This window comes from Erpetoichthys calabaricus, chromosome 8, assembly GCF_900747795.2.
Source record: "Erpetoichthys calabaricus chromosome 8, fErpCal1.3, whole genome shotgun sequence".
NCBI lineage: Eukaryota > Metazoa > Chordata > Cladistia > Polypteriformes > Polypteridae > Erpetoichthys > Erpetoichthys calabaricus.
The window spans coordinates 7,660,277-7,674,709 of NC_041401.2; the positions used below are offsets into that span (position 1 = coordinate 7,660,277).

General features: G+C 43.3%; 1 protein-coding gene across 1 annotated transcript in view; it reads right to left on the bottom strand.

Annotated features, from left to right (window-relative positions):
- Positions 1–640: 640 nt before the first annotated feature.
- Positions 641–14,433, bottom strand: part of nckap1 (NCK-associated protein 1) — a 272,226-nt gene continuing 258,433 nt past the window's right edge. Inside the window, 4 exon segments of the mRNA XM_051930467.1 lie at positions 641–1,556; positions 2,115–2,204; positions 5,732–5,841; positions 11,299–11,415. Of these exon segments, the coding sequence (XP_051786427.1) occupies positions 1,440–1,556; positions 2,115–2,204; positions 5,732–5,841; positions 11,299–11,415 (434 nt within the window). The 3' untranslated portion in view covers positions 641–1,439.

Sequence of the window (14,433 nt, forward strand, 5' to 3'; positions counted from 1 at the left end):
GATGGTCTACCATCCAAGTATTGGCCGGGCCCAAACGTGTTGAGCTTCAGTTGGACGATCTGTTCTGAAGTTCATTAGTAAGACTTGGGCTTTACCCAACACCAGCAAGCCACTGAAACCTTTGTTTGGCTTACAGGGGATATAATGGAGCCCCAAACACCAGAGACAACTTCACCTACACAAGTTCCAAAAACAAATACTTACACAGGCTTCTTTTTCCTCGACAGCACAATTATGTTTTGTCCTCTTCCAAACCTCCCAGGTGTGCGTCGTCCATCTCATCTCCCGTCCACAATTCCCTTTGGTTGAGGTGGAGCAGCTCCTCTTCCACCCAGACCTGGGAACATTTCTATTGCAACAGCACTGCCACCTGCAAGCTTGGTCTCTTCCTCAAGCACACAAATGCCCCAACAGAACCGGCCATTGGGACTACAGCTCCCATGATGCCCAGCAGGACTTCTGCCATTCAGCATACTAGAGAAAACATCGCCCATCCCAGCCTGGACGCCTTATTCATCCACTATAAAGGCCTCCCCAAGACCAGCAGTGGGATGCCAGTCCATCCACGTCCCTTACACCTTTAATAGCCGGGCTTTACTAAATATCAATACAAGAACTGAAGACGACATAAGCCCACAAACCAGATATAAGCTAATGTTTATTTTATGTTATGAAGATACACTGGAATTTCAAAAAATTTAAAACATATAAAAAAGTGGTTAAGGGATAACAATTTATCAACATTCGATAAATATTTAAGAATGTTTCTAATACCATACAGGAGGGTACAATGGTGGTGTTAATGCCAACAAGGCTTCATGAAAGTTAGTTTATAAAATTATACTATGCTTTATACAAACACCCTCTGATGCTCTGAAATTCTGTATAGTTAAAGTAAAATGATATATAGTGTCATAACAATTTGGCAAATATTTCCAAAAGAAAATTAAGTACAGAAAAAAAAAATTACAGGAAAATAAAAAAAAATAAAAAAAACAAACACAGATCCACAAATAATGCACATTTGTAACTCACAAAGATGAGAGATAGAACAACCATCAAGAAGAACCACTACTCATTATTTAAGCATAGAAGAGAGTCAATAAACAAGCAACAAAGTTCTTGCATTATTGAAAATTGTTAAAATGCAAAACAAAATCAGTTTCATTCGTGTGGTGTGTTGTCATTTTTTTTTTTAAATGGGTTGTATTAGTGTCACTAATTCTTATCACCCAAGTTCATAGATAACCGTTATAAGCAAACAACTGGTCATTGATACAACTTCAGGAAAAAGTGACCCGATTCCACAAAATAAAAAAAAAAGAAAAATTAAAAAAAAAAAAAAAAAAAATTAAAAAGAAAAAAAAAATCTTTAAGACTCTAAATGTACACACGCAAGGCTGTCACACTCCGTGTCCTCCCATGTCAGCTGACGGCGTCTATGCTGAAGACGTGACGCTCTGCTTGTAGACGGCGTGGTAGGCATTTCTCAAGAGGACGTACGGAAAGCAGGACTCCAACAAGTCCATGGTAAGAAAGGGAGACTCTTGCACAATCTGTTAAATGAAGATAGCCAAGAATCTGTCAGTCCTTTCTCCGTCGCTCATCAATTAAGACGACGTTTCTAGGTTATCAGGCTCACTAACTCCCACCGTAAAACCGGGCCCTTAATTGGGGGACATAAATAGTGTCCTGGGAAGGCTGGCAGTGACGCAGGTCTAACGCAGACATCTCGACACAACTGCAGGGCCAGAGCTGAAGTGACCAAATCAGCACTTCTGATCTAAGACATCACCTACAAGGATTATCAATTTCACTTTATATGCTAAGCAATATTCATTAGTTTGAAAGTAAATCAACTTGTGCAGCCATGCTGGACAACCGGCTTTCAGGCGTACAATGACAGAGTCCCAAGTGCCCACCCGACATTTCCAGGCAACTGAGTGACATCACTGGCCATGAAATGCCTCCTCATTGTATGGCCGTCAAGCTGTGTTGCCACTGCCCGCTGACTTATGGCTGCAGGGAATATTTGTGGAAACCCCGCTGTTGACTCAGCAGTGGCTGATAATAAATAAAGCCCCAAAATAAGAAAGCGAAAAGCTCCGACTCACCATGTCCAGCAGTAAATAAACCGACTCTCGGTTCCGTGTCGTGGTTTTGTCTGTCTCCTGGCCGATTTTGAGCAGGCTGGAAGAAGCAAGCTGAGAAAGGGAAAGAAGGGAGGGAGGATGAGACAACAGTAAATGTGAAGTCTTCTATTAGGTCATCTGAGCACTTGAAGCCAAAAGTCAAACAGACGTCTGTCAGAAGGGGCACTGCTGCTTAGCAAGGTGTAGGAACAAAAGAACCTTCTAGGCTCCTGCGTTTGGTCTTATTTATTATTTGTCTGGTGCCATTATCCAAGGCAACTTATAACATTTGAAGAACACTGGTGTGCAGAAGTATTCAGTTGAGATTAATCATCATTTTCTGCATGACAGACTTGTCCACAAATTTATTCAGCATTTTTAATGTGAACTCTTAAGCTGTCACAATACATTTCCAAAGTCCAAATACACCATTTTCTGTAGATATTTTACTGAAGAAGAAGACGACAAACTCCAAAGTGAGTGTTTGTCAAAGTATTCAAGGCCTACACATTTGTCAAGAAGACTTTTGATGAAATAACATCCTTCATTCTTTTGGTATGCATGTATGTTCCAGTTTTGCAGGTTGTGATTCTTCTCCTGTTAAATTACTAAGAACTTCTAGAGGTCCTCTAGGTTGGTGGGATGGAGCCTCTGGACAGCAGTTTTCAAACAGTGCCACAGATTCTCAAATGACTTTAAGATCAGGGCTTTGACTCGGCCATTCCAGAACATTCACCTTTCTGTTTCTAAGCCATTACAGTGTTGCTTTGGCCTTATGCTGAGGGTCATTGTCATGATGAAAGATGAATCTTTCCCCAAGCTCTAGGTTCACAGCAGACTGGCACAAGTTCTCCTGCACTATTGTGAGGTATTTGTGTCCATCCATTGTCCCTTCAACTCTGACAAGATTCCCTATTCCAACACTTGAAAAGCATCCCCATAAGCACGTTGCTCCACCAATATATTTCACTGTTGGTATGCTATCTCTTGAGGATTGGTCAGTGTTAATTACACTCCACAAGTACCACTTCGAAGTCTGGCCAAAAAAGGCTTGGGCACGGTTGGAATGGGTCACTCAGGCTAAGCTACAATGAGGAGCAGGAGTGACCGGGAGTTTAGATGGCTTGGTGTTGGAAAACAGGGAAGGCAGTGGGGGTTGAAGAGGTTTGGGAAGAGAGCCCCAGTGTGAGCGCCCTGGCGGTTGGGGACCCAAGCCGAGGTATGGACAGGGAACCTTTTTCGTAGCAATTAGGGCAACTCCTCTACTGCAAGGGCCGCACGGGATAAGCAGGGGAGCCGCCAATTAAACGATGAAGGAACCGGGGTTTTCAAAAAGATAGTTTCCAGCCTGTTGGTTTTAACCTTGTTTTAATGGACGTATTTATTCTGGTTTTAACCTCCAACTCACCTTTGCTTTTATGGATTATTTATTAATTGAACAATTGAATTTTGGAGCACTGCACTTTCGAACACCTTTTTGTTGATTTCTTTCTAATAAAAGCACTGAACTCTTTTGAACCTTCCCCTTGGCTCATGTGGTGTCCTCATTTGTACAGCTCATCCCAGGTCATGACTATCGACGGGGTCGGGTTCAAGTGGCTCCCCAAATGAGAAGAGGGAGCACAGGAGGCCGGGCCCGCACCGTCACAGAGGGCCTATCAGGTATGTTGAGAGAGTGAGAAGTTTTGTATTGCAGAAGTACTAACAGCATGGGGCGCGAGAGAGGGGTGGTGCAGACAAGATGAAAGCCCGGAAGTAAGAAGCTGCCAAGAATTTCCTCCATGTGACGTTTGACCAGAGCTGTGGAGTCAGAAGTCAGAAGCAAATCGCTGGGTTACTGGAGTCAGAGTCGGTAAAAATGTACTGACTAAATGTAAATTAGTTACATTTTCCAATTTCACATATACTGATCCAATTAAATGATTTTTTCTCCTAGACGTTGGATAAAAATATAGCTTCTTTTTTACAGTAATTCTTTTTAATTTAGACTCATGTTTCATGTTTCTCAGGGTGTATAAACCACAACAACAAATCTCTACAGCCTTTAAACCCGAACTTTTAACACGTTCGAGCGCTAAAAAAGCAGCCTGAAGATTTACGCTGGCAGTAATGAAGTGCCTTGTATCTCGTATGTTTTCAATCAAAATAATAATAAATATACAGTGGAACCTCGGGTCACAACCATAATTTGTTCCAAAACTCTGGTCGCAACCCGATTTAGTTGTGACCCGCAGTAATTTCCCACCATAGGATTGTATGTAAATACAATTAATTCGTTCTGGACCGTATGAGCGGTATGTAAATGTATTTTTTTTTAAAGATTTTTAAGTACAAAAATAGTTAATTATACCATAGAATGCACAGCGCAATAGTAAACTAAATGTAAAAACATTGAATAACACTGAGAAAACCTTGGAACAGAGAAAACCAACATTGCAAGAGTTCACGCTACAGCCTTACGAAACGTTCGCTGTAAACACTTTTTTTTTTAATGAGTTTTAAGCACAGGGAAAAAAATGAACATTTGAAAAATCTGTAATTTATACAAAAACTAACGATAAACAACCAAGAAATCTAACCTTGCATGAGTCGAGTCCTGGCATGAAGGAAGTGAGGAGGAACTGGGTGGAGAGGAGATTACAGTTTTGAGGTAAAGTCCCTCTGCGCGATGCACGTCTGACCGAGAACAATGTACTGTACAGGGAGAGACTGAACACGTGCAGAAATTATCGGCGCGTACGAACTGGAAGGGAAACGAAATAGCGCACGAGGAGTTCACAGCGAATGCACAGGGAGAGACTGAACGCGTGCAGAAATCATCGGCGCATACGAACCGGAAGGAACACTGGCTTGTTCGTCACCCGAGTGTGTGGTCGTGAACAGATGCAAAAGTTTGGCGAACTTTTTGGTTGTAACCCGATTTGTACGTGTTCCGAGACGTTCGTGACCTGAGGTTCCACTGTAGTCTAATTACAAATAGACTCAACAGATCTTAAGAGCCGGTGGTACCAGAAATTGAGAATTCTGAGGTGGTGGTACCAGAAAATGATGAGCCCAAATCGGAGTCAGGGCCAGTGGTACCGGAAATTGAGAATTCTGAGTCGGAGGTTCCGTAAACTGAGGGGTTGGAGTTAAGAGTTGAAGTCGAAGGTTTTGTGAAACAACTCCACAACCCTGCGTATGACTCAAAAAGAAGCCATCAGTTACAAGACTTCAGTTTTACAAACAGGGGAATCAACCTCAACAGCTCAATGTCACAGCAGCAGTCAAGTCCAAGACCATTCAGGGAGGTCAAAGGTTATTCCAACAAAACTAGTCCTCAAGGAAGTCACAGTTGAGAAATTTATGTTCAGCACTGGCATGTCCACAACCTTCTGCGGTGTGAGAAGAAAGATGGCAAACACATACAGTACTATATTAACCCTAACTTAGCAGCAGGCTCCTGTGAGGACATGATAAGCCATAGTGTGTCAGGCAATAGCTGAGCTCCACAAACAGAAAGTAGCCTCAATTTAATTAAAGTCTCCTGGGGATAGTGGAAAAAGAAAACAAACTTTGCACAAAAATGAGCATAAACACCTTTAAAGGAAGAGACTTACGGCCAGAAACTCTTTGAGACGGTCTTCAATGCTTCCCTTATGAATGGTGAAGAGGGCAGCAGCTATCTGGTTTATCGCTTTTGCTAAGCAGTGAATGTTGTTGCAGTGACCTGAAATAAAGTCAGAAGCATTAAGTAGCTCATAATGAAACTAAGGAGTACTGATGAAGCATTTTAAACATTCTGTAAAATGTACATATGGAATCAAAGGAGTCAATTCATATCTGCAGCAATGCAGAGAAATCTAGTAAGACACATCCAATACAGTTTAATATTCTGCAGTGTGCAGAATCAGAACGCTGACCTTACAACAACTAAATACATAGTGACATTAAGGTCACAAATATACAGAGGTCAAAATCTTTGATTAAAAATCATTACCAAACAGCAAATGTGGAAAAGAAATTAGCATGGCAGAGTTTCAACTTAAAACCTGGTTTGGAATCAGTTTTGTTTCCTCTGAAAGAAACGTCACATTAGACGACTTTTCCAGTGATTTACATTGCCAGTCTAAGGCAGTAGTTTGCACACTCCTGTGAAGCCCATCGTCTAACGTGACATACCCAACAACTCAATCCAGTCTAGGGCTAGCTAGGATAAAATCAAACAGGTTTTATTTTCTCATTGGTTGGAGGGGCAGGATATTTGAGAGTGGAGAACCAATGAGTGTTCGGCTGTTGGTATAATGCAAGGAATAAGAAACACAGAAGAGAAGCTTGTCTGTCTGGCGTCACGTATTTCACATACCTTAACAGAATGGAACAAATAAACAAAATGCCAAGACTGCGGCTGAACTTGTCGCAGCTGTTAACCCTTCGTACATGGCCAGCTCAATCAGGCAGCACTGTATGGGGCTGTCAGAAAAAGGGGCCAGTATGACTGTGCTGGAGGATTGGCGCTCAGTCGGTAAATGTGACATGGGCTGCGATTTTTAATCGGGTAATTTGACATGGTGCAGCAACTACAGTCTGCAGATCTGACACATCCCACAGCAAGAGGTCATGTAACGTGACATCAGCTTAAGTCACTGGCTCAGATTCTTGCTCTATGGCATTGGGGTCACTGCACTATAAAGGACAGCCGGATACCATGCCCGGCAGGGACGCCCCTGCTGCATCTGTTCCGGGGGATCAGCCATGGACACTTCTATACCTCCCCCGGGACACTTGGTGGCAGCCTCCCTGGCGGACGATGATTCCCCAACCTGGCGCATGGCTCCATGTCCTCCACAGCCTGGTTGGGGGCTCGGATGCCCGCTAGTGGTAGCTGCATGGAGTCTGCAGCCCGGCTGGTCGAATCTTCAGCCCCACCCGGAAATGCAATTAGGACCAGGTGGTCAAGCACCTGGAACGCTTCCGGGTGGGGTATAAAAAGGGCCAGCCACCACCACTCGAGGAGCCAGGGTCAGGAGGAGGAGGACTACGCTTGCGGAGGAGTGGTGGGAGAGAAGAAAAGACTGCTGGTATTGTTGTTGTGTGGAGTAGAGTGCTTTTGGGACTGTGTATTGCCGGTGGGACACGGGGAAGATGTGCGCCCACAGGTGAAGAAGAAAAATAAAAAGTCAGTGTTTATACGTGCCTCAGTGTCTTTCTGTGCCGGGTCAGGCGCCTATATAGCGCCTTTTCTACAGCACTCATAATCAACTATCATGCTGCAATACCTGCTTCTGACATTTATTATCAATCCACACCTGTGACAAGAAGTGAAATGTCACTATGCTGGGTTGATTTTCACTTGATAATTGCCCAAGTTAACCCACCACCACCACATCCTATTTGCTTCCATTCTCTTGGAAAGAAACTAAAAATCCTGTCAACCAAACCAGCATTGTCCAAATTAGGGGGGTCATTAAAAACGTTACCAACTGCCAGTGTAGTGCCTTGGAAAACTTGTGGCGGGGCTACATAGTAATAATGTATTCGATGTGTGTGCTAAGTGCGTGTTATTTCCATCGTCCCATTTACTGTTCGTTATGTGTACGTCAGTGAATGTTGTCCCCGTTAAGGGCGAGGGGACGGATGAGGGAGAGAGACCACAGACCCAGGATGGAAAGCACCTGTTCATAATCAGTTACATCCGGCTCTTTACTGTTTAAATGATCAGGAGGGAAAGAAGAGAGGAAGGACAAAGACGGAGATTTCATTCAACGACAACGAACCACCATTTCCTGCTATTTTTCTCATCGCGCTTTGTATCCAGTTTGTTTTTCATTCCGCCGTATTCACTTCAGCTCAAACATCGCCAGAGACCCCGGGGTTGGACTTCATTATCCACCACACGCCGAGGAAACACAGTGAGATTGAATCTTCCGGAAAATGGAACAAACACATCCATTCTTTGTTGATCAGTCATCTGTATTCAGGACAGTAATATACCCGGACTCAAGTTCACGATCATTGTCATTTCCGTATTCATCCATTGTTGTTATTTGTGTTTTGTGTTTGTTATACGTTACAGGGGCAAGGGAGGGTTTGTTATTGTATATATGGTGTTTTCACGTTACTGCTTTGGTGGAGGGATATACATATTGTGATATATGGCTGGCAGTTTATCCCAGCCAATACCCCCAAGCCGCCAGATGGAGCCCTCCCTGCAACATGGAGGTGCCCCGAATTCCAGCAGGGCATCATGGACCCTTGGAGTTTTAATTCACAGCCCTGCTGGATACCGCGGGGGCAGCCAGGGGACGCTGTAGGGAAGAACAGGGAGTGGTTCTTTCCCTATAGCCCAGAAGTACTTCCCAGTCACGGGATCAGAAGAAATGACGTACTTCCGGGCTAAAGACAAGAAGAGTTTTGATCTGACCCGGAAGTGCTAGGAAGTCACGTGGACTGAGGGACAGAAGCACTTCCGAGTCAAGGAGTTTAAAAGGACTGTGAGAGATCCCAGCGGTGAGCCGAGTTGGGATGAAGGGTGACTGAGCTGATGGGAGTGGAGGATTAGGGTTATTATTATTGATTATTGTGGAGTGTAGGTGCTTTGTGCACTTTAATATAATAATAAATAATATTGGACTTTTACGTGTTGTCTGAGGGTTCAAGGGAACGACAGCACCCCTATCTGTCACAATATATATATATATATATACTTTCTACATGTGGACTTTGCATTTTTTTGTTATTTTGTTTAATTTCATATACTTACACACCTATTTTACATATTTGCTTTTGTGTGTTTGTGTTTAAACCGTCGATTGAAGGGAAAATATTATTTGTTAGAGGTCCGTCTTGGTATATGTAGGTTAGGATTAGGATTATTATTATTATTGTGGAGAGTAGGTGCTTTGTGCACATTAATATTATAATAAAAAATAATATTGGACTTTTACGTGTTGTCTGAGGGTTCAAGGGGCCGACAGCGCCCCCTATCTGTCACAATATATATATATTTTTTTTTTTCTACATGTGGAATTTGCATTTTTTGTTATTTTGTTTCATTTCATATACTTCTACACCTATTTTACATATTTGCTTTTGTGCGTTTGTGTTTAAACCGTCAACTGAGGGGAAAATATTATTTGTTAGAGGTACAGCTTGGTATATGCAGGTTGGCCTCAGTAATTCATCCAGGCCACAGGTGTTGGTAGTGTAGCTGCCGGCAGGGTAAGGGGTCAGCCGTTACAAACTAATGTCTCTACTGTAGCAAGTGCCAGTCTACATCTGCCTCTTCGTGTTATGTTTCTGTCAGAGTTTATTCCCTGGGCTTATGTGTATTTCCTATTTTATGACTGTTTTTTGTTATTTTTGAATTATTTTTCATGCTTTGATGCCATATCTGTTAATTATGCTCACTGTTTAGTATTGATGTACTGCATCTTCACATATGCGCCTTGCGTTCATTGGATGGAGATGCCACACATTAGGGACCGCGTCCATCTTTACATACTGGTGGATGAGACCACTTCCAACAAGTCGTCACCAAGTGTCTAGGAGTTAGTGAAGTTGCTGGCCTGCTTTTGGGTCTTCTGGGGAGCAACACTTTTCTTTCCCACCATGTTTGTGACTCCTTGTTATAACATCTTGATCCAGAAGCCATCTTTTTAAAAAGTGGTGTATCAACAGAGATGTTGGAATAATTTTGGACTTTTTAGTGACATGGTTCGAAACGCATTGCACTTTAACATGTGAACCAATCCTTTGCTCCTTTGCCTTACTAGAGAGCAACATCCAAGTTAACACTGGGCACATCCTGAATGACTCGCCTTTCATTCACTACTGTGGTTAGATGTATGGTTTTAAAGACTATTATGTATCTTTCAAACTGTGTCTGTTTGTTTTACTGTGAGCAGGCCAAAGAATGAATTCCAAAGGCAAGTAAAGCATCTGTAATCTCATTACAGCAGCTAACCATGTTTGTTTAAACTTATCTGAAAATGAACACTTGAGTCTTTTAGCACATCATAACCCAGGACAAAGGGACAGGCCATGTATTTCAAAATATATGCTTTGTGTTAATTACGGCAAGGAAGTGAGACAGAAAAAAGATTTTTAAAATATATACATGCTCCATATAGAAAAATAAGTGGGGGGTCTGAATGTGGATCCCAATACCCCAGTGCAGTGATGAGGACACTGTGCTGTTAAAACTGCATCATCCTTTGGATGAGATGTAAAACTGAGGTCGTGACTCTTCATGGTCATTAAAGACCCCTGGGCATCCTTCGTAAAGAGTAGGGTGTACCCCAATATCCTGGCTGTAGTGCTCTCCATTGTGTGGTCATTCTGGACCCCTAATCATCCCCTGTCTCTAATTGGCTCTCTCTCTTACCTCTTCACCACCAAACAGCCAATGTCTGATAAATGTACTGGCGCAAAAATGGCTGCCGTCGCATTATCCAGGTGAATGTTACATGTTGGTGGTGGTTGAAATGGCCCTTGTGGCAAGCAGCTGGGGGTGGTACCCAGCCGGGAAGCCCGGAAGGACCGGAGGAGAGATTACGCCTCCTCCAGACCATGACGGGGCAACTGACCTGGTGGTTTTGGGGACCACGGGAACAGAACTTAGAAAGCTGAACCCTATAGGAACCCATGGTTACTGCCAGGAGGCGCCCAGATGCCAGGAGAGCCCTAGTCCTCAGCACTTCCAGGTGTGGCCGGTACAAAGGGGGGACAAAGACCAGGGACACCCGGAGTGCTTCCGGGCGCACGGCCGGCACTTCCGCCATACCCGGGAGTGCCGGCAGAAGATCATTGGGAAGCACCTGGAGCAAATCTGGGTCAAGATAAAAGGGGCCGCCTCCTTCCATTCGAGGGCTGGAGTCAGGAGGAAGAGAGACGGAGCTCGTGAGGAGAGGAGTGGAGACGGACCTGAAGTGAGGCATTGAGAGAGGCCTGGACTTTGGGGGAGTATTGTGTTGTGTGCTGTGCTTCACTGAAAATAGTATTGTATAAATAAACGTGTGTGGTGCATTTAAACAATGTCTACCTGTCTGTGTCCGGGCCATATTCCACACTCTCCACTCACTAAAGCGCTTTGAGTAGGGAGAAAAGCGCTATATAAATGTAAAGAATTATTATTATTCTATTTATAATTAATTACATGCACAAAGTTATTTTTTACCCAACATACCTTCAATTGCAGGGCTGTACTGCGACATGACATTACTAGCAAGGGTTGGCAAAGAAACAGCCACAAAAACCATCAGGAGGCAGGCAATTTTGTATTCTTCCTCTGGACTTATGGTTTCTAAAAGTTAAAAATAAAAATACATGTTAAAAACAAAATGACCATCATGGTAGAATACTGGCATGATAGGGAACTGCTTTAGACAGCTCTGGGGCACCAGGTCTGCTTCCCAGCTGGCACTGATCCCTGCATTTGTCTGGGCTTTTTCAGGAATGTTTTCCAAAGATAACTGTTAGACTGACTGGCTCAGTGTGGGTAAAGGGGTCCTGTGATGAACTGGGGTCACCTGCAAGGTAGCCTCCTGCCTGTCAATACTGACTACAAATTCTAGGAAAAAAGGCAATGGAAATTGAGAGATGATAGATGCATCGTTGCATTTCTAACTGATGCGGAGTTTGTCAGGAGAAGAAAATTAATTACATTTACCCAATTAAAAAAATGCTCACTGAAGCTGTTAGGACAGAATGAATAAGTTGTTTTTTTTTTCAAATATTATACAGTAAGATTTATTGCATCCAGTGGTGAAAGAAGACAAGTGATACTGCTAGAGCATGGCTCGATCAAATCCGTGTCAAATTTTTCTCTGTATAAGATTAGTAATTGGTTGTATTACATCTTTCCTGTTTGGTCAAGAAGCCTGTCATTTGACGACAGACACTATAAGCCTAGGGTTGCATACTGCCATGCTTCTGGTATGTCACAGGTTGCAGAAACATGCAGCCGAAGCCCCATACGTGGAAATTAAGTTAATAAGTAAAGTATTACGTGTAGGAAGTAAAAATGTTAGACTTGAACACATAATGGGAGGTCTGAAACTTGACAGTTGATTATGAGAAAACATCTCATAACATAAAAAAACATCTCATGTTGGAAAACATCTTGCATCACCCCAGTCCCAAAGGTATCACGTCCTAGTGAGCTAAACGACTTCCAGCCTGTCACTCTGACGTCACATGTGATGAAGACCATGGAGCGGCTGCTGCTTTACCACCTGAGGCCACAGGTCCGCCATGCCCTCGACCCTCTGCAGTTCGCATACCAGGAGAAAGTGGGAGCGGAGGATGCCATCATCTACATGCTACACCGATCCCTCTCCCACTTGGACAGAGGCAGTGGTGCTGTAAGAATTATGTTTCTGGACTTCTCTAGCACCTTCAACACCATCCAACCTCTGCTCCTTAGGGACAAGCTGACAGAGATGGGAGTAGATTCATACCTGGTGGCATGGATCGTGGACTATCTTAAAGACAGACCTCAGTATGTGCGTCTCGGGAACTGCAGGTCTGACATTGTGGTCAGCAGCACAGGAGCGCCGCAGGGGACTGTACTTTCTCCGGACCTGTTCAGCCTATATACATCAGGCTTCTAATACAACTCGGAGTCCTGCCATGTGCAAAAGTTTGCTGACAACACTGCTATAGTGGGCTGCATCAGGAGTGGGCAGGAGGAGGAGTATAGGAACCTCATCAAGGACTTTGTTAAATGGTGCGACTCAAACCACCTACAACTGAACACCAGCAAAGCCAAGGAGCTGGTGGTGGATTTTAGGAGGACCAGGTCCCTCATGGACCCCATGATCATCAGAGGTGACTGTGTGCAGAGGGTGCAGACCTATAAATACCTGGGAGTGCAGCTGGATGATAAACTGGACTGGACTGCCAATACTGATGCTCTGTGTAAGAGAGGACAGAGCCGACTGTACTTCCTTAGAAGGCTGGCGTCCTTCAACATCTGCAATAAGATGCTGCAGATGTTCTACCAGACGGTTGTGGCAAGCGCCCTCTTCTACGCGGTGGTGTGCTGGGGAGGCAGCATAAAGAAGAGGGACGCCTCACGCCTGGACAAACTGGTGAGGAAGGCAGGCTCTATTGTAGGCATGGAGCTGGGCAGTTTGACATCTGTGGCAGAGCGACGGGCGCTGAGCAGACTCCTGTCAATCATGAAGAATCCACTGCATCCACTGAACAGGATCATCTCCAGACAGAGAAGCAGCTTCAGCGACAGACTGCTGTTACTGTCCTGCTCCACTGACAGACTGAGGAGATCGTTCCTCCACCACACTATGTGACTCTTCTATTCCACCCCTTGGGGGGGTAAACGTTAACATTATACTAAGTTATTGACTGTCTGTATACCTGCATTGTTATCACTCTTTAATTTAATATTGTTCTTTATCAGTATGCTGCTGCTGGGAGTATGGGAATTTCCCCTTGGGATTAATAAAGTAACTAAGTGTGTGTGCGTGCGTGTATCTATCTATCTATCTATCTATCTATAAGGACTTAGGAATTGAAGTGGACCCGTCACTATCTACATCCAGACAGTGTACAGAACTGATCAAGAAAGCAAATAAGATGTTGGGTTATGTATCACAATGTGTAGAGCACAAGTTGTGGTATAAATTTAACATCTCATTAAAGAAAGAAACATCCTCTAACAGGACAATTCAGTAATCAGGCAGGAGAAAAGCTGTTCATTGTATCTTTTAATTCCTCCTCCTCTAAAAGCGTTCTGTTACAGAACGGTCAGAGAAACAAAGAACAGAGGTTCATTTTATAAGCTACTGAATTTACATACAGTGTCAATCAATACATACATTTTACTCTGGTTGGTTCATTGGTTTACACCCAAATGATTTATATAAAATAAAAGTCTGTTACATTATATTCTGGTTCTTCTTATACCTTTGAATTGTGCCACCACCCTTGAAATTTCAGGGCATATAACAACTGTCCATTCTCGTTTATAGGACATCTGCTTAGTCATCTCTTAGTCGTCCTTCAGTTCATTTTGTATATTACATCAACCTTTCTTCTGGTACATTTTTGATTTACTTGACCATCTCAGTATTTTTCCTAAACCAATTCTTATATTTCAGTGTACATTTTGTTGTTCACTTGACCTTTATCTGGTTTCCTGGTGTGCCTGAACAGGTTTCTGACATTTATTAAGCCTTTATGCCATTTCTTTAAGATGAATGCTATGTTACCCTAAAATTATTCTTTCACAAAGTCAATAGAGGTTATGATCAAATATAACACACAGGTGATGTGTCATCTGGAGTACTGTGTGCAGATA